At 41.7% G+C, this 21,177-nt stretch overlaps 2 protein-coding genes across 3 annotated transcripts in view; both read left to right on the top strand.

Annotated features, from left to right (window-relative positions):
* Positions 1–11,130: 11,130 nt before the first annotated feature.
* LOC118027017 (ribosome biogenesis protein NSA2 homolog) lies at positions 11,131–12,204 on the top strand. Its single transcript, XM_035030140.1, has one exon. The coding sequence runs from the start codon at positions 11,243–11,245 to the stop codon at positions 12,023–12,025; it is 783 nt and encodes a 260-aa protein (XP_034886031.1). The 5' UTR covers positions 11,131–11,242; the 3' UTR covers positions 12,026–12,204.
* Positions 12,205–20,154: 7,950 nt separating this feature from the next.
* Positions 20,155–21,177, top strand: part of PAPSS1 (3'-phosphoadenosine 5'-phosphosulfate synthase 1) — a 99,109-nt gene continuing 98,086 nt past the window's right edge. Inside the window, exon 1 of one of the 2 annotated variants that reach the window (XM_035030240.1) lies at positions 20,155–20,439. In XM_035030240.1, coding sequence (XP_034886131.1) covers positions 20,380–20,439 — 60 coding nt within the window. In that variant the 5' untranslated portion in view covers positions 20,155–20,379. Of the gene's footprint in view, positions 20,440–20,735; positions 20,842–21,177 lie in introns of those variants that run through there. The other variant, XM_035030242.1, reaches the window with a different exon arrangement.

Raw genomic sequence — 21,177 nt, 5'->3', positions numbered from 1 at the left:
CCTGAGCTGAAGGCAGTCACTTAACCAACTGAGCCACCCAGGCTCCCCAAACTGATATTTCTTTTCTTTTCTTTTTTTTTTTTTTTTAAAGATTTTATTTATTTATTCATGAGAGACAGAGAGAAACAGAGGGAGAAGCAGGCTCCCAAGGAGCGGGAAGCCCGATGCGGGACTCGATCCCAGGACCCTGGAATCATGACCTGAGCCGAAGGCAGACACTTAACCATCTGAGCCACCCAGGCGCCCCAAACTGATATTTCTTGATAAAGACTTTCTTGGGTGTAAAGCTGGCACAGAGGGAAGTAGAGCCAAGGGATAGACAGAAACAGTCCACACACCCTTGAGCACCTAGAACCAGCTGTGCCAACAGTCATTTTCAGCTTAAATCCATTTAGATGATTTTAGTCGCTTTCAACCAAAAGACTTGACTAGTTTTGTTGATTAAAGAAAATAGTTAATTGGTAAGCACAGATTTTTCCTTAAAAATTCTGCTTTAACAAACATTTATATGTCCAAATGAAAAAACTTGGCCTTGTTTTTATACAGTATGTATATACCAGCCCCATCTCCCACCTCCACACCTCCCACCACACTCCAGTGTGTGAGCTCACGCACGCACACACACACACAGTAAAGGAAAATGGAGTAAATATATCAAAGATTTTATTCATCTTGGTTTCCTTCTCTTCAGATAAAATGACCTTTTTAGGATTTGATGAGAAATAAAACGTACTTACATATATTTCTCTGTAATTTTTGCTTTATCTGGGTTTACTCTTGAATGTGACACAGAATTATTTTTCTCTTTCTTGCAGCCCAGTGTTTGGATGTCAGCATAGTGTTAACTGCATGTATTTTGTTTCTTTTTAGCGTATGTGACTTCATTCTCTTCAGGTTTGACCTTTCAGTCTTTTTCCTACATTTTACTATTCCAAGGTAAATGCTGGGGTGTAAACACATATTTAATAGAGGAATATTACAATTTCGGGCAGAATTTCATCTCTTTATCTCCGGTAAGATTTCATGAGTTCTGTCAAGTAACAATAGTACCCTACTGTACTTTGTTTCATCTTTTAGCTTGCGGTACCTGGTTTAATTGTCCTTTGTCTTCTTTTCTTTTTCTTTCTTTTTTTTTTTAAGTAGCCTCCATGCCCAGCGTGGAACCCAGCCTGGGGCTTGAACTCACAACCATGACATTGACACCCGAGCTGAGATCAAGAGTCGGATGCTTAACTGAGCCACCCCGGTGTCCCATTGTCCTTTGTCTTCTAATCATAAATCAGATCCTACTATACTAATCTTAAGAGAAACCTTTGTATTGAAGGAAACAGATCACTATCACCAATTTATATCTTTATAGGAAATATTTCATTAAAGGAACTATACCTGAATATTTATGGACTCTGGTTCTTGAGTTGTGTTTCTGCATAAATTACACCCTGAGACATAAATGAGTGCCGTGGAGAAACAATAGAAATAAGCACTGTCTTAGTCCATTTGCACTGCTATAACAAAATACCACATACTGGGTGACTTATAAGCAATAGACATTTATTTCTCACAGTTCTGGAGACTGTAAGTCTAAGATCAAGTCACCCGCATGGTTTCCTTCTGGTGAGGGCCATGTGACTGGCTCATAGTTGGTGCTTTCTTGCTGTGCACTCACGTGTTGGAAAGGGCTAGGGATCTCTGTGGGGTCTTTTTTATAAGGTACTAATCCCATTTATGAGGGCTCTACTCTCATAACCTCAGCCCCCAAGGGCCCCACCTCCTAACACCATCACCTTTGGAGTTTAGGATTCAATATGAGAATTTTGGGAAGACACAAACATAGAAAGGACTATGAAACATTAGTTTGAAGAGCTTTGTCTCTGATGCTCCACAATGCCTTCCTTTCTTCCAGTTTTTCCTTTAACAACATTAACTTTGTGTTTTATTGGACATGCTGTTATTTAGTGTGTCTTTTCATATTATCTTGAAATGTGCTTCTGTAATTCCAAAATAAAAACTTAACTCCTAAATATTTAAATTCTTATTCTACAACCCTGCTTTCGTGAATTTCATTTACTCAAATACCTATATGGAATACTTTCCATGTGAATATCTGGGAGCTGTGTCCAATAAAGTCAGCCAAGAATACAACTTTTATGTAAGGCGTGAAGAGCTCTGATATAGGATCCTATGTATTTTATGTTGCTACACTGCCCAACCTAGAAAGGGACAAATCCTAAAGTGGGGGATGATTTCTTGCTATTATAGTAACACCAGGTCTGGCCTTCTGAGCGGCTGGTTTGAAATGAATGCATGGGTTTCTCAGAATCTTACTTCAAAAACACTCAGGCTAGTGTGACCTACTCAGTATTCTGCACATTTAGGAAGAAAAGAATTAGGGATGAGGGGAAGGCAGAGCAGAAAGTAAGGGGAAAGGAGGAGGAGGAAAGAGGATTGTGTTTAACATTTTATCCTTTGTAAATAATTAGTAAGTAATTAGTATCCCCAAGCTTTAAATAAAGGATAATATTCCCTGACTGAAATTAGGATCTTGTTTTAATGTTAGGAATTTATAATTTCCTAATTGCTATTGATATTTGCAGGCTAAACGGAGCAGATGTGCTTTTAAATTAGATTTGCCAATTATAAACAAATGGATGCCTCAAGTTCAATTTTTTCTTAGTTCCTTATTGTATGAAGTATTTTAATTTTGTTTACTGCAAGAAGTATGCACAGTTAAATGGGCTTTTCTGTGATTAAATATTTCAAAACTTCCTTTATTTGATTTTTAATTTTTACTGATAAAGTGATTATTTCCAAAAATAAAAGGTCAGTGATAAATACCTATATAGGTAGGTCTATAAATAAATATAGATAGATATATAGATAAATACCTATATTTCCTCTAAAATGGGTCATTTCTGAAACAGACACATGTAATCATGAACATAATTTAGACAAAATATATTAAGTTCATGCAATAATTTCTTAAATTATTTTTTATATATTTTTGTTTACCTATTCCTTTCAAACGAACTATTTCAAAATAGTGGCTTAAAACAACCACCATTTAGGGGCACCTGGGTGGCTCAGTCGTTAAGCATCTGCTTTCGGCCCAGGTCGTGATCCCAGGGTCCTGGGATTGAGCTCCGCATCGGGCTCCCTGCTCTGCGGGAAGCCTGCTTCTCCCTCTCCCACTTCCCCTGCTGGTGTTCCCTCTCTCGCTGTCTCTCTCTGTCAAATAAATAAATAAAATCTTAAAAAAAAAAACAACCACCACCATTTATTATGCCTCACAGTTCTGTGGATTGGGATTTGGCCATGGCTTGTGGACCAGAATGTCCAGGATGGTTTCTTCACACACACATCCGCCATTTTAGTTAGGATGGATTGAACGATGAGGTTTGGCTGGTATAGTTCCCACTGGAGCCTGATATTTGGGGCTTTGGTCTTCCCTGTTGGTTGGATTCCTTGGTCTTTTCCATGTAGTATCAGAGCCTCTCTTTCTCCAGGTGGCTTCTTCATGTAGGACTTTGGGCGAGGTAGCCAGGTTTCTTAAACGGTCAGGCTTACGCCTGGAACTGACACAGTGACTTCTACTACAATGTGTTCGCTATAGGAAGTCATAGGGTCAGCCTAGATTCAGTGTGAGAGAGGATGACACAAGGCGGTGAATACCAGGAGGGGTGGTTCATTAGGGGAGGGGAGGTACCTTGTGAAGACCAGCTACTACAGCACATGTGTCCTTGCCAACATCACTTCCTGGAACCTCAGTCATACAATCAAGCATTTCTCAAGATGTATCTTCGATGTAATCTGAGGCCTAAGCAATGCTTCTCAGAAAAAAGAGAACCTGGTTTAAAAGATTTGGGAGACAGTGCAAACTATAGCCCTTCTCTTGAGCTTATAATGGCATGCTAAAAGAAGGATTTTGCACACAAAATTTATTTTGTTTAACCCACATTTCTCGCACATTTTTAAGTGCGTAGAACTGTGCCTGGCACTTTGTAATCGCTTATAAATATTTGTTGAATCAGATTTATCACGGGACCCTTTTCCACAAAACACACTTTGACATTACAAAGAATGGGTATTTCCAACAGAAGGAACTTTGGGAAAATAGGTCTATTTTGTGAGAGGAGAGTGTATGATTCTGAGTTTCTTCCAGACCTACAACCCTCATCTAGGTGCTTTCTAATGAATGAATTGCTGTACCTTAGACTACAGAACCCCATCTCCTGGTTGCAGGTGATTAGACTCCAGATGGACACCTGAGCTGGAGGCACATATCTGTAGGCTAGCCAGCAACTTAAAAGATGCTGGCATGAGAGCTTTTACCAGAAGGGGTAGCCTAAGTTGGATTGTGATAGGCAGATCAAATTAGATCCTGTCACTTGGGTAGTTTGTGAGAAAAATCAGTTAGTTGGTAGAGGTAGAACTAGTAGAAGCAGAAGTGAAGAATAAAGGAGTTTCCACTCTACAGAGAACTATGGTGCTATTTCTTTTTCTTTTTTTTTTAAAGATTTTATTTCTTTGAGAGAGAGAGAGAGAGAGAGAGAGAGAGAGAGCGTACGCATGGGTGGAGGCGGGGGAGAGGCAGAGGGAGAGGGAGAAGCAGGCTTCCTGCCGAGCGGGGAGCCCGATGCGGGGCTCGATCCCAGGACCCCGGGATCATGACCTGAGCTGAAGGCAGATGCTTAACCGACCGAGCCACCCACGTGCCCTTGGTGCTATTTCTTTATTATCTTATTTTGTGTGGCTGCTGAAAACTCCTCTTCTTTCCCTTTCTTCTCCCATCTTGAGAATAAAACCCCATTATCTAAGGTGGCCATCTGTGTTTCTATTTCTCACTATCTGAAAGAGTCTAATTAGTACATGATGTCAGGGAGTGAGACCTATGTTCTCTTATTCAGAATGAGAAAACATTCTATTCAATTGTATAGTCAGGGGAGTAGTGTCACTCTGACATGGGCCCTCGCGAGCATGCAAACACAATACGAGTACTACTAGTGGGCAAGACAGAGTCAGCTGGCAAATAAACTGCTCAGTGTTTTCAACTGTTGTAGGAAACTTTTTGAGCAATAGCTGCAGAAGAAACTGGCTATAGGTGAGGATGTTTCTTTAAAGGATCTCAGAAATATGTGATGAAAATTCTAGTTCTGGACGTGTTATTTTCCCCCACTGACCACCAGAAAAAAATATGAAAAAATTAATTATAGGAGGAAGGTGCAGGCAGACGGAAAGAGCACATGGACACCAGGGAAGCTGAAACTATGCAAATTTCACTACGTACTAAAGCAGAGCTCTTCTAGGGAACGGTGGGAAAGAAGGAGTAAAGGATTGCTGGCCTTTGGTCTAAGCCTATGGTGGAGTCAAAATGCAACCACTCCCTAGGGTATCTATTAGGTGAGGGTGGTGAGTGGTGAACAGCACCAGAAAACTCAGATTAAGTCCACAGAAATGCATGTCTAGAATGTCAGTGAGAAGAGACAGAGTATTGACATCCGAACACCAAGTCAAACAGTGGGCATCGCTGCAATTTTCAGGAGGGAGAATTGGGTTGAGAGGCCAGGAGTAAACAGAACTTGCCTGCTATTGTTCGGACAGGCTCAGTGGATGCGGACCATTTGGGGATTGAGCATTTGGTGTCAAGATTCCTTTTTTAAAAATAGTCTTTATTCTTTAAAAAAGTTTTATATTTACAGATGAATTAAGCAGATACCCCACACTCAGTTTTCCCTATTGTTAGCATTTACCTTTGTAAGAAACATTGTTACACTTAATGAATCAATACTGATACATTATTAACTAAAGTCTGGGGTTTATTTGGATTTCCTTAGTTTTTGAATTTCTACCTAATTTCTTTTTCTTTCCCAGGACGCCATCCAGGACACCACATTACATTTAGTTGTCATGTCTTCTTAGGCTCCTCTTGGCTGTGACAGTTTCTCAGACTTGCCTTGTTCTTGGTGACCTTGGCAGTTTTAAGGAATACTGGTGAGGTATTTTGTAGGTTATCTAATGGAATTTGTCTGATGTTTTCCTCATGATATGACTGGGCTTATGGGTTTTTGGAGGAAGATCACAGGGTAAAGTGTCATTTTCATCACATCATACCAAGACTACACACAATCAATGTGATTTATCACTGTTGATGTTGATCTTGCTTACCTGTCTGAGGTAGTATTTGTCAAGTTTCTTCACTGTGAAGTTATGGTTTGTTTTCCATTTCCATAATGTAGAGGAAGTGAGCACAGCCCATATTTAAGGAGTAGAAATTTATGCTCCCTCTCCTTGCGATTTGAGTATCTACATAAATTATTTGGAATCCTTCTGCATGGGATATTTGTCTCTTTTCCCCATTTGTACATTTATTCAGTCACTTATGTGTCAATATGGACTCAGATATTTATTTTATACTTGTGATAATTCTATACTACTTTATTTTGTTCCTCAAATTTTTTCCAGCTTTGGCCATTGTGAGCTCTTTCACTTGGCTTCTGTGCTCCTTTGTCAGACCTACAGGAATGCGGTGTTTTGTTGTTTTGTTGTTTTTGTTTTTTATTTTTTGTACTTCAAAAACACTTGGGCACTCCAAGATGTTCCAGGCTCATCTTGTATATTTCTTCACTAGTCCTAGAATCAGCCATTTCTCCCAAAACCCTGGTTCCTTTGATTGGAAGTGGTATTAGAAACCAAGATCTGGACTCAATCTACTGGGGTGCTATTTCCTTTGAGTCCCCTCAGCAAACAGAGCAAAGAAACACGTATATCACTTACGTATATACACATATCTATAAATATTTCTGTACATAATCACCTGCATCTGTATTAAGCTAAACATGAGTTCTTACTAATGTGTCCAATTCAAATCCATTACCAAATCTATTACCTCTTCTCCCTGCCCTCCCCCCGCCCAGCTTATCTGACTCTCACTCCAATGGTGAGAAACTTGGCTCCTACTTTGTGCCATCCACTTACATAATTGTTTAATTCCATTACACTTGCATAGCAGTATCAGAATTGGTAAGCTGTCCCCTTATGGGAATGACTTTATCAACTAGCACAGCACTTACGTGCAGTTCCTTTTGCCTTTAGTTTCGGACTCCACCTATTTCCAAATTTACTTAGGTACACCCTACTCCCCTTTAGAGGCACTATAAGGAAATGAAAATGATGAAGAAGTACATATACAGATTAAAATCATTTTAAAGGGGGCACTTGGGTGGCTCAGTCAGTTAAGCACCTGACTTCGGCTCAGGTCATGATCTCAGGGTCCTGTGATCAAGCCTCACTCTGGGCTCCCTGTTCAGCGGGGAGTCTGCTTGTCCCTCTCCCTTCTCTCTCCCTCCCTGCTCATGTTCTCTCTTACGCTCACTCTCTCTCAAATAAATAAATAAAATCTTTCAAAAAATAAAATCATTTTAAGGACATAGCACACTTTTAAAATTGTCAAGACTAAATTATACCGTCTAGGGATATGAGTTAAATGGTGAAGCTTAAGAAAAAAAAGGAAAGAAGTTATTACTCTACAAGTAGCCACATAAAAAAAGCAACTTCTACTTCTGGGAATATAAAGTATCAGTGATTGGATGTAACCTCCCACCAGAAACAATGAACAAAGCCCACTGCAATAATAAATGAAACAATGGCTTCCCGACATTGGATACAAGGCAGTTCAGGCCAGTGACCCCTGAGAGACCAGGAAACAAGGAGGTAAGCCTTACAACTGCCTCAGCTTACTATCTGGAGAGAGTTTCCTGGCCACAGTGCAGGGAGGGGAACCCAGGCAGAAATCTGTGGTCCTGTGGAGTGAAGAAGTTGAAGCTGGGACTCAGGGAAATAGAGGATAGAGTACTTGAGCTACCACAGAGAAAGCTCCAGAGAGGCAGAAAGTACACTGGGGGAAAGGCAAATGAGGAAACTAATGTAGGACAGAGAAAAATACCATCCAAAAGGAGCAAGGTGGGGGGGCACCTGGGTGGCTCAGTCGTTAAGGGTCTGCCTTAGGCTCAGCTTATGGTCCCAGGGTCCTGGAATTGAGCCCCACATCGGGCTCCCTGCTCGGCGGGAAGCCTGCTTCTCCCTCTCCCACTCCCCCTTCTTGTGATCCCTCTCTCACTATGTGTCTCTCTGTCAAATAAATAAAATCTTAAAAACAAAAAACCCAAAAAACAAAAGGAACAAAGGGGAAAATACCCTGAGCTCACAACCAGCAGAAAATAGGTCGTGTTCCCACTAGCCAGAGTGGAAAACTGTGGCTTTGGGCAAAGTACTCAAAATGGTATTCTGAGTGGTGGGGCACAATTAGTCATAGGCTGAGGCCTTGAAAGGACCAAACTATCTCTGAGTAACTTAACTGTAACCCAGAATAAAGCTGAAAAATATTTATAGGACTACAAAAATATGCAATATGCAACAAGGTAAAATTCACAATATCAGGGGTCTGGTAAGGAGAAGGAAAGGGGCAGGGAAAGAGGAAGATATAACCTAGACTGAGAAAAATGAATTAATACAAAGAGATGTAAACACAGAAAACAGAATTAGTAGATAAGGACATTAACATGGTTATTTTACATATATTTAAACAGGTAGGAGAAAGATTGCTCATGTGAAATGGAGGCATGGAAGACACATTTTTAAAAAGAGGCCCATGTTGGGACACCTGGGAGGCTCAGCTGGTTAAGGGCCCGGCTCTCTATTTATTTCTGCTCAGGTCATGATTTCCAGGTCATGAGATTGAGCCCTGTGTCGGGCTCTGCACTGGACGTGGAGCCTGCTTGTGATTCTTTCTCTCCCTCTCCCTCTGTCTTTCCCACCCTCCCTCAAAAAATAAAAAAAAATAATAAAATAAAATAAAATAAAAGGAGACCTATGTTGAACTTCTAGAGATGAAAAATAAAATGTTTGAGATGGAATATATACAGAATTTTCAAAACTCAGTTATAAGAGAACAAACTATTCAATGAGAAAATGAGCAAAAGATCTGATCAGACCCTTAACCAAAGAAGCTATACAGATAGCAAATAAGCACATGAAAAGATGTTTAACATCATTAGTCATTAGGGAAGTGCAAATTAAAACTATAATGAGATACCATTGCATACTGTTACAATGACTAAATTAAAAAAGACCAACCATACCAACCTGTTGGCAAGAACGTGGAGCAACTACAATTCTCATACACTGCTAGCAGGAGTATAAAATTGTACCACCACTTTGGAAAATGGCTTCGGCTGTTTTTCAAAAAATTAAACATAGCCTACCATATGGTGCAGTCATTCCCCTGATATTGATATGCCTAGATTTTTTTCCCCTGGGGGTTGGGGAGGGGGGAGTGGGGAAGAAAACATATACTCACACGAAGACTTGTATATGAATGTTCATGGCAATTTTATTTGCAAGTGCCCCAAACTGAAATTACCTCAATATCCTTCAGTAGATGAATAAACAAATCATGGCATATGGACATGTTTTGAGTTCAACTAAACCACTCCACAGTATTGCTGCCTTGGCCTCTATTTTGTTTGGCCAAGGGACCTGCAGGGACCTTACACTGACACCAGCCCCTCATGCAAGCACATACCCTAGATAACAGCCCATGGAGTCACACGCAAATGGAAATTCCTGATATGACTTCCCCAACTGCCCTTGTGGTCAACAGTCTCCCCTGCCTTCCAGGACTTTCCCCTATGTGCCCCTTAGATGAGACCCCCACAGGGGCGCCTGGGTGACTCAGTCAGTTAAGCGTCTGCCTTCCACTCATGTCCTGATCCTAGGGTCCTGGGATCGAGCCCTTCTTTGGGCTCCCTGCTCAGGAGGGAGCCTGCTTTTCCCTCTTCCTCTGCCCCTCCCCCTGCTTGTACTCTCTCTCATGAATAAATAAAATCTTAAAAAAAAAAAAAAAAGATGAGACCCCTGCAGAGCATATGAGAAATCCTGCTCTCTTTGATTTTAATTAATAAATCTGGCCTTAGCCGGGGAACCCCAGAGGATTCCGCCTTGGGATCCTAATAAAGGCATTTGCCCCAGGTCCTGCCTCTTTCTCTGCCTGCACCCTGCCTTGTGTGGCCCCTCAAAGTGTGCCATGTACTTCCTCAAAGACCTATGAGTAAAAAACTTCTTTTTTTTTTTTTTAAAGATTTTATTTATTTATTTGACAGAGAGAGAGGGAACATAAGCAGGGAGAGTGGGAGAGGCAGAAGCAGGAGCCTGACGTGGGGCTTGATCCCAGGACCCTGGGATCATGACCTGAGCCAAAGGCAGACGCTTAACGACTGAGCCACCCAGGTGCCCCCATTAGTTGTTTTTTTTTTTTAAATAAGATAGTAGTCCAATTGTGTTTATTCACCCTCCCCTGCAGGCCAGTGCTATTTGGTTTGGGGATGTTAGGTTGGAAATCAGTCTGTACTGCAGTGATGGGAGGCTTCCACACTCTCAGCCCATGGCAAGAGTGGTCAGAGGGGACCAGGTAACTCTGAAAACACTTTTGAGCCAATTCAGCATGTGTTGTCCCCATAGTAAACTTCTCTGGCTCCAGATAATATCTACCTAGTCCTTCAGGTTAATATAATACTTTACTTTTTTTTTTTTTTTTAAGATTTTATTTATTTATTTGACAGAGAGAGAGGGAACACAAGCAGGGAGAGTGGGAGAGGCAGAAGCAGGAGCCTGACGTGGGGCTTGATCCCAGGACCCTGGGATCATGACCTGAGCCAAAGGCAGATGCTTAACAACTGAGCCACCCAGGAGCCCCTAAACTTCTTTATTTCTTTTGTGTTCTGTTGTTGAGCCACAATTTACCATCCAGCACCTGTGCTCTACTTAACAAATGTTAATTTAACAAAATCCTAACACCGTACAACAGGATACTAGTCATCAACAAAACAGAATAAACTATTGATATACACAACAACATGGATGAGTTCCATCATAATTATGCTGAAAGAACCTAGGGAAAAGAATATATGCTGTGTTGGGTGTTGCTTCCCATTACTTATTACTCAGCTACTTTAACATACAGAAATTATCAACACAATGTTTTACCCAGTAAGGTGCTTAAAGATAATTTGTGGGTTTGATTAAATTCTTGTTTTCAGGTACAGGTGACACCTAAATTAAGAACCTAGAATAATTTTAGCTCTTTCCCGTCGCGGCTTGCGTGGCGTCAGTTCACGGGTCTAGGAGACCCGAAAATTGAGAGCTTCTTGGCTCCCAGGCAGCTGCACCCAATGCCTCTGCGGCCATCACCATGCCACAAAATGAATATATTGAGTTACACCGGAAGCGATATGGCTATCGCTTGGATTACCATGAGAAAAAAAGAAAGAAAGAAGGTCGAGAGGCTCATGAACGTTCAAAGAAGGCAAAAAAGATGATTGGTCTGAAAGCTAAGCTCTACCATAAACAGCGCCACGCTGAGAAAATACAAATGAAAAAGACTATCAAGATGCATGAAAAGAGAAACACCAAACAAAAGAATGATGAAAAGACTCCACAAGGAGCAGTACCTGCGTATCTACTGGACAGAGAGGGACAGTCTCGAGCCAAAGTACTTTCCAATATGATTAAACAAAAACGAAAAGAGAAAGCGGGAAAATGGGAAGTTCCTTTACCCAAAGTTCGTGCCCAGGGAGAAACAGAAGTATTAAAAGTTAGTAGAACAGGAAAGAGAAAGAAGAAAGCATGGAAGAGGATGGTCACTAAAGTCTGCTTTGTTGGAGACGGCTTTACTCAAAAACTACCTAAATATGAAAGATTCATTAGACCAATGGGCTTACGTTTCAAAAAGGCCCATGTAACACATCCTGAATTGAAAGTCACCTTTTGCCTGCCAATACTTGGTGTAAAAAAGAATCCTTCATCTCCACTATATACAACTTTGGGTGTTATTACCAAAGGCACTGTAATTGAGGTGAACGTGAGTGAGTTGGGCCTTGTGACACAAGGAGGCAAAGTTATTTGGGGCAAATATGCCCAGGTTACCAACAACCCTGAAAATGATGGATGCATAAATGCAGTCCTGCTGGTTTGACAGCAGTTTCAGAGAAGTAACTCCTTATAATTACTTAAGATTACACACCGATCAGGAAGACCACCATTACTGTGGTGATTCTGAATACTACCAAACAGCCTTACGTATCTGCAGTCATCAAGAGAAGTATTTATTCTGTTGTGAAAAACATTAAAATAGACATTTATTAAAAAAAAAAACCTAGAATGATTTTAGAACTGAAAAAATTCCTTGAGATAAATTTATCCAACCGATGCCCCCACTTCACCCCAGAAGTTATATGATTTACCCAAAGTCTTTTAATTAGTAGAAAACCTAGAATTCTAGCAAGTTATTTCTACTCACTGTGAAAAAGATCTCCTTTGAATTATGAACAAACCATAATTCTAAAACATAACAATTTTTAGTAAACTGTCTTCTGAAATTCACTATTTGGGGGCTTTTTTTCTAAGGTAAAAAATGGCAATAACCACCACAGAAATGCTTCAGATGAAATTGGTGATGTTTCAAGGATTTTTTTTCAGTCCTATTTCTCTTGTTCTTTATTCAATCAAATCCCCCTGCTGGAGAAAATATATCTTTAGATACCCTCATGTATTTTCTCCACATAGCAAAATGTGAAGAAATGGAACTGCCTTGACTAGAGGGTGATTTTCTCTACAAACCAGCTTCTGGCAGGCCCAGAGACTTGAAGTGAGTAGGAGGAAGGGAATTTTCCAGAATCTTCAGTGATTCCTTCCAGAGGGAAATAAAATATCCCTGCTTGCCTCCAAGTCATCCCACCAGTTTCTCAGTTGGTGGGGCTTGAACTAACAATAGGGAGGGTAGAGGGTGAATGGGATCCTCGTACACATTACCTCTGGCTTGTGCAGCAACTTTTAAGTTCTGTCCATCCCAGACCATCTTCTGAGACTGATGCTCTGCTACTACCCAGGTGAGTGACTTACGATATGATATTACCAAGCTTTTACATAACTATCACCCTCTTCCCGAGAATACCTGTGTTCCTGAAAGGGTTAAGATACACTTTGCTCTGGGTTACCTAATTTTTTTTTTTTTTTAAGATTTTATTTATTTATCAGAGAGAGAGAGACAGAGGCAGGCAGAGGGAGAAGCAGGCTCCTTGCTCAGCAAGGAGCCCGATGTGGGACTCAATCCCAGGACCCTGGGATCATGACCTGAGCTGAAGGCAGACGCTTAACCGACTGAGCCACCCAGGCGTCCCTGGGTTTCCTAATTTTTATAGCTCCTTGGTTTAGCTTAAAATATTTAATTTGCTCTTTTCAGTTGTGATGACTGTTGGAATGTACAGTATGTTATGAGAGTAAGTTTCTCAGATATCTAGAGACGCCCATTCATTATTTAGAGCAGTAGTTCTCAAAGTATGGTCCTCTCTCATTAATGGCTTTGCCTCATACTTACATGAGAAAATAAAGATCCTCAGTAGAAAGTCTCTCATTTTCCCACCTCCTATATAAATGGGCTGGCATCTGTGCCTATCTTCTCTTTTCACTTTATTTTGCAGGGATTACCTACTCCGTGTCAAAGGCCCACCTTCACTTGTGCCTTGGATTCCAACCCTCAAGGACCTCCATCCATCAGTTAATTACCTTTGCTTTCTGTTGGGTCATTCTCATCAGCATATAATTTGCTCTAGTTTATCCTTTCTTTTTCAAATATCCTACCTTGATTCTGTATTGTTCTTCAGCTCTGTCTCATTTCTCTGCTCTTTTTTTCAGCCAACATCTTTTTTTTTAAGATTTTATTTATTTATTTGAGACAGAGACAGAGAGAGAGAGCACAGGCAGGGGGAGCAGCAGAGGGAGAGGGAGAAGCAGGCTTCCTGCTGAGCAAGGAGTCCAATGTGGGACTCGATTCCAGGACCCTGGGATCATGACCTGAGCAGAAGGCAGATGCCCAACTGACTGAGCCACCCAGGCGCCCCTAAGCCAAACATCTTAAGGGTTGTTCCCACATGCTCACTTCATTTGACCTTAATTCAGTCTTTTAAAAAAGTTTTTTGTATGTACGTGTCAAAATTATATATCCAAATAGTTTAGACTCAAATGATTCTATAAGGAATTTTAAGACAAAGAGCAAATCCCTGGTCATTTTCATCTCCTCCCCCAGTTTTCCCTCCCTAGAGGCAAGCACTCTAAAGTCTTTCAGGTAAATCTCTTGGTACATATCTCCATATCTTGAACTAATAGGTGTATCGTTACTCTTGGTCTTTATGTTTTAGGCAATATCTATTGGTTTCTCACCTTGGAAAATGAAGATTTATCCCTCTTTCTTCTTCTGTCACCACCATACACATGCGTGCATGTGTTTACATTACTATGACCAAGTATGTGTGATTTAGAGCTGAGCCATGTAGTAAAACTATTACCATCCTTCCTTTCCACCATGATAGTTTTACCCTGAAGATAGTTTCTTTTTTTTCTTTCTTTTCTTTCCTTATATGTGTGTGTGGTTTTCTTTGTGGAGTTCTTTATTGTTTTTACTCTTCTTAAAAATAAGAAACTTCTTATGTAAAAAAAGAAAGAGTAGAGACATATGCCCTTGCTTTTTTTTTTTTTGTCTTCTAAAGAATACTTCGTAAGTGGTTATAGCCAACACTTCTGGCGCTGCATGCACATCCTCTCAGCCTTTACTATTGTGGAACATACCATCCTGACTTCCACTTGTGAATAAACCTCCATTTCTTTGCATGAATGCTTTCTTTGGGACCAGTGCCCTCTCTACTTACGTGCAATGCAATCCAAAATTACCAGGGAATGAACATTCCACTTCCTAGGAGTAGTCCTTGAAGAATGATGGAAGGGAGTGGTAATAATACACCAGCTCTCTCCTCTCAGGTAATATATTTTGAAGCACGTATTCAACACCGTTTCTCGGAGTTACTCAGTGGGATTAAGCTCCAGTTACCCACAGTGGCTGCTTTATTGACTGCCTTCATGTTCCTATATCATGTTCCCCCTTTACTAATGGTGCTTCCTGGGCTCACCTCCTATATAAATGACTTGTACTCAAATCCTCCTTTCCATGCCCTGCTTCTTGAACAACACAAATTAAGACAATTAGTGCTGACTATTTCTTATTATATCACATTTTAGGGTACATGATATCTGGTGTCCCAGTTTTAGAAGATGCTAAAATTGATTAAGTGGGTGCAGGTGGTATCAGCCTGATCCCTCCATTATAAAATTCCCTTTCCTACCTATATTAGAGTTTTCCAGAGAAACAGAACCAATAGTATAGAAAGATGGGGATTTATTATAAGGAAATAGCTCACGTGATCATGGAGGCTGAGAAGTCTCAAGATCTGTAGTCAGCAAGCTGGAGACCCAGCAGAGCAGATGGTACAGTTCCACTCCAAGTCCCAAAGCCTGAGAATCAGAAGAGCTGATGGCCTAAGTTCCAGTCTGAAAGATAGCAGGCATGACCCCCAAGAGACCAATGTTTCAGTTCAAGTCTGAAGGCAGTAAAAGACCAACGTCTTAGCTCAAAGAAGTAAAGGAGGAGTTCCCTCTTACTTGCAGAAGAGTCATCTTTTTGTTCTAATTACATCTTCAACTGACTGGATGAGGCCCACCCACATTAGAGAGAGAGCAATCTACTTAGTCTACTGATTCAAATGTTAATCTCATCCAGCAGCACCCTCACAGACTTACCCAATATAATGTTTAACCAAATATCTGGGCACCCTGTCACCTATTCATGTTGATCCACAAAGTTAACCATCACACTATCTTTCACTGAATACTTTTAGCAGACACTAATGATTATTGCCTATATTAATTACCTCATCAGGTGTTTAAAATGGTGATTTTTATTTCTTTTTTCTTTTCTTTTCTCTTTCTTTCATAATTTAAATTTTAGGTAGTTAACATAAAGTGCAAGATTGGTTTCTGCAGTAGAATTCAATGATTCATCACTTACATACAACACCCAGTGCTTATAATAACAAGTGCCCTCCTTACTACCCATCAAAAATGGTGGTTTTAAAATGCTAATGTTCCTTCTGCATTTATTAGTTAAATTTTATCAGTATAAACTGTTCTTCATCAACTATTTGATTACCCTGAAATAGTTTGTGTGGAAAGGGTTTGATAGGGATGCCTGGTTGGCTCAGTCAGTTGAATGTCTGCCTTCAGCTCAGGTCATGATCCCAGGGTCCTGGGATCGAGGCCCGCATTGGGCTCCTTGTGCAGCGGGGAGCCTGCTTTTCCCCCTGCCTGCTGTTCTCTCCGACAAATAAATAGATAAAATCTAAGGGGAAAAAAAGGGTGTGATAAATGTGTCCTTTTTGATGACTTACATTTCTAAGTAGTTATCACTAATATACCCCCAAACTCCTTTTCAGTTGTCTGAATCATTTTCAGTATGATCATTTCCATCAGAAGCTCTATTAATTTTGTCTTCCTAAACAAGGCTCTCCAAGGGCCTTCCGACTCCTTGGAGAGCCTTCTGACTGAGTATCCTCTAGACCCAGTACATGGCTAACATCCCCGGATCTTCCTTCACCATCAACCTGGGAATTCCCTTTGGGCAGTCTCCTGTGTGGAAACTTCTGTTCTCTGAATGCCATGTCTCCCTTTTTCCATTTAAGTGGAGCATATCTTCCACTATTTCCTTGAGAAAGGGTGTATAACTCCAAATTCTAGGTTGGAAATTATTTTCTTTCAGAACTCTGAAGGTATTGTTCTATTTGTCTTCTAGCTCTCAGTGTTTTTCTTGGTACCCTCAATTCATTTTCATTCCTGATTCTTTGTTTTTGAACTCTCCTTTTCCTTGGAAGCTTGTAGGGTTTCCAAACAACGGTGCTATGCTTTGTATGTTCAATTTTTATCCATTGAGCTGGACAGTCAGTGAAAGACTCAAGTCTTTCACTTCTAGGATATTTTGTTGAATAATTTCCTTGGTTATTTCTTCCTGTGATTTTTCTCTTTCTGGAATTCCTAATATTTGGATGTTGGATTTCCTGGACTGTTCTTTCTTTTAAAAATTCTATTTCTATTTTAGAGGATTTTTGCTCTGCATTCTGCGAGATATCTTCACCTTTTCTTCCACTCCTGCTATCTTGTGTTTAATTTCCAAGAGCCCCATTTTGGTTCTGAAAACTTATGGCATTGCCATTTTATCTATAAATCCTTCAATATGTAGCTTTAAAATTACTCCTTAAAAAATATAACAACAAAGCTATTATCACCAAAAAATGTAAGCTTTAATATCAAGAATCCAGGGACTCTTCAAATTTCCTCTCTTGCTATATACATTAAAAATTTTTCTCTATCTGAGTCAGTGGTCAAATAAATTCCATTTATTTTATTTAATTATATAATTAATTATTTTTTAAGATTTTTATTTATTTGAGAGAGACAGAGAGAGTGACAGATATAGCAAGAGAGAGCATGAGCGAGGAGGAGAGGGAGAAGCAGGCTCCCCACTGAGCAGAGAGCCCAACTTGGGGCTCAATCCCAGGACCCTGGGATCATGACCTGAGCCGAAGGCAGATGCTTAACTGAGCCACCCAGGCACCCCAAATTCCATATATTTTAATTGCTTAATAGTAATCTTAGGTTTTCTTTTAATCTTCAGTTCTTTATTTGTTTTTTTTTCCCCCTTTAATTGAACTATTTAAGAATCAGGTCATTATGATGTAGGGTTTTCCACAGTTTGGATTTGGTTGCTTGCATTTATGGTGATTTTACATCTTCCTCTTTCCTCTGCATTAACTGTAAACTGGTGATTAGGCCTGAAAGCTTGATTAGGATCAGGTTTGATTGCAAGGGGGCATTAATACTACAGGAGGCAAAAAAATCATCAGGAGGCAAAAAAGTTCTGATGTTCTTTATTTTCATGATGTTAACAGCCATGAACATCATTGTCTTTATCCATTATTTCATTAGAAGGTAAAAATGGTGATATCATAATCTCTTTCCTTCTTCATTTATTAGCTATATTTCTACAAGGAGAACTTCCTCTCATCAATGTTCTAAAAAGATTTATCTATTTTAGAGAGAGAGAGAGTGCATGAAGGGCAGAGGGAGATGGAGACAGAATCTCAAGTGACTCCATGCTCAGCACAGAGCCTGACATAGGGCTTGATTTCAAGACCCTAAGATCACGACCCAAGCTGAAACCAAGAGTTAGATGCTTAACCGACTGCACCACCCAGGTGCCCCTCTCATCAATTTTTTCATTACCTGACTTACAGTTAATGCAGAGAAGGCAGGGTAAATGTTTAATTCTTTCCCTTTATTTATCAATTTTCAAAATAATGAGTTGGTTTCCTAGCATCCTCCAAAGATGACAATGGGTTCTCTTTTAATTATAATCATTATCAGCATATCAACATCTACATTTAAACATATTTTGTGTCAATACCTTATAGTTATTATCCCTTTGTTGCTCTAATTATGCCATCTTTGACTTGAGAAAACTTCTTGAAGTTGGCTTCTGAGTCCTTTTGACATAATCCTGTGGTTTTTGTTGTTGTTGTTTGTTTAATTCTAGTGTTTTTTGATAATTTCCTTGTTTCCAGTTTAACAAGATGTTACAGGCTCATTTGCATGACTGATGCTTGGAATCATGAATTTGAACTGAGACTATCAAAGTAAACTCATAATATATTTTAACCCTAAAAATGTCTTTCATTGGAAAATCTCAGAAATATGGACTGAGAAGCAATAAGCACAACTAGAAGCCCAGATTGCGATGTCTTTATATCATTTCCCTCTAAATATCATTTCGTAGGACTTGCTGGAAAAATGGCTGATTCCACATGTGGTGCTGTGTTCTCATTTGAACTTCCAAGTTCATTCCTGTTACTGGCAGAATTGAGAATTATATTGAAATTCAGTTCTATATACAGACTTCAAATTGAACATCCCCTAGAAAAAGCTATAGGGAACCACTGACATTTTACATGGTCAAGTAAACAAAGTCAGATTTCCATTTTAGAAGTACCACTCGGACAGCAATTCAAGAATGGTGTGTGTGACAGGGGTGTGGCCAGCAGCTGCACAGGTGGGAGGATGCCTAGTTAAGGGTACTAGTTGTGATTCGTCTTGGACATGGGCAAGGCCTAATAAAAGACAGTAACAGTGGGGGAAATAGAGAACTGATTTGCTAGCTATTAAGAAGCAATAGCTTCAGGTCTTAGTGATTGAAGATGGTGTGTGGGGAGGGGGGGGCCGGGAGCCTGGAGGATGGGAGGTGGAGAGTACTGGGTTACCGAGAACTTCAAACAACTGTTTTTGTGCCAGGGGTAAGCTGTGGGAAAAGTCCTTAAGAGTAATGGGAGGGGGGCAAGAACTCGTGGAGGAAGCCCCCACATACCCCAGCTTTTTCCTATGAACTAGCCTTGTAATAATTAGCTAAATTTGAAAATGTCCTGCACAGGTGGGCATTCTAACCTGTGGTAACCAGCAGCCTTCAATAAGCCTGGGTTTCAGTCCTCTAAGAATTTCCGGAAAAGCTAATAATATAGGGGCCCTTTTGGCCTACCCGGTGAGAATTACTGGACAGAAATCTCCTGATATGAAGAGAGGTCTCCCAAGTGGGGAAGGAGGCACCTTGCAGATAACCACGAATCCCAGTCAAGATACTAATCATTGATGACCAAGGATGGGGCATTGACTGTTTTTTGAAGTTGTGCGCCGCCGAGCAGAATTTTAAAGCCACCAAGAACGTGTGGCCAATGAGCCGTCCGGTAAATCATTTCTTCCCTTTGCGAGGCTGTAAAATCCCTTTTTTAAATGTGGCCAGGTGGGTAAAGGGGGGCCAGGGTGACAAGGATACAGATTGGGCAGACACGAGACCGGTGGCCAGGATTAAGGAGGAAAAGCCACAGGGGCAAGAGACTACATCAATGTCTTCTCCCAACCAGCATCAGCTGCAAGGGAGCCAAGCACGCTAAATGCCGAGAGCCAGGTATCTCCCTTGCCCTTTCGTAGGCGGCACGCGCCTGGGACTCGTTTCCAGCCTCAGCGCCTGCGCAGCACAAGACGTCGAGCCGGGGAGAAGCCAGGAAACTTCCACGACTACCTTCTCAGGCCCCGCCCCCTCCTCAGAATCAAGAGGGAGGAGCGTCGCGCGCGTTCCGAGCGCCAAAGCCCCGCCCCCAACTCCGGCCTAAGGTTCGCGCCCGCCGCTTCGCCCCTCCCCACATACCTCTGCTCCAGACCCATTTCGGAGGCGCGGCCGACGCGCCACGCAGGAGGCACGAGCACGAGCGCGTGCGTACGTAAGCGCGTGCCGACCCCAGCGCGAGGAGGCCCGCCTTCCCGCCCCGCCCCCTCCGGCCTCTCCTCTTCTCCTGTTACCCTCCTGGAGCTGAGGATCCCCGCACCCGAGCGCACTCTGCGGCTATGGAGGTCCCTGGGAGCCTGTGCAAGAAAGTCAAGCTGAGCAATAATGCGCAGAACTGGGTGAGTCGGAGCAGAGGAGCGAAGGAGGCTCTGGGAGGCTGTGGCTGCAGCTCATTCCGGAGCCGCTGCTTCCCTCCCGCCTCCTCTGCATCCTTCCTGGAGCTCGGGGATGGTACCCGAGGCCGTGGCGCCTCCCAGCTGGGGCGGTGTTGCGGGGGCTGGGGGTGCCAGACGGGCTGGCGCGGCTGGGGTCTCTGGCTGGGCGTGGTGTGCGGTCCGACCCACCTTCTGGGGGGGAAGAATGCCCTCTTCCCCAGCTCCTCGGCTCAGAAGAGACCTGGAAGAGAATCTTTTGGGAGTGAGCTGGCGGCTGCTGAAGCGTGCACCCCCGACGGGGGATGCTGCCCGCACCCCTTGAAGTGGCCTGAAGGTCTGCGGAGGAGGCGAAGGCGGGCGCATTCGGTGCGTTCTAGTTTTTCTTGGCTCTGCCAGTGCACTTAGCCCACGTTTGGATCCATCTCCACGTCTTTCCGTTTCTGAGTTTCAGTGTGAAGGGAGAGTACCCAACAATGTGGCCATTCATGAGTTGAGACTGCTCTGAACTGAGGTTCTTTGTGGCTCGGTATTAAATTGGAATGTCTAACAAATAACATGGAGTCTTAAGGACTCGATTTCCGGAGACAGTAAGGTATGGGAAGACTAATGGTTTATAACGTTTAGCAGGAACTGCCAGTTGCGGGCGCCTGGGTGGCTCAGTTGGTTAAGCGACTGCCTTCGGCTCAGGTCATGATCCTGGAG

This window comes from Mirounga leonina, unplaced genomic scaffold, assembly GCF_011800145.1.
Source record: "Mirounga leonina isolate KUSES-001 unplaced genomic scaffold, KU_Mleo_1.0 Mir_357, whole genome shotgun sequence".
Lineage (NCBI taxonomy): Eukaryota > Metazoa > Chordata > Mammalia > Carnivora > Phocidae > Mirounga > Mirounga leonina.
The sequence above is the reverse complement of the archived record's forward strand: the minus strand, read 5'-3'. Positions and strand labels throughout refer to the sequence as shown.

Coding starts and splice junctions, on each gene's coding strand:
- LOC118027017 (XM_035030140.1), top strand. CDS start 11,243: ATGCCACAAAATGAATATATTGAGTTACACCGGAAGCGATATGGCTAT.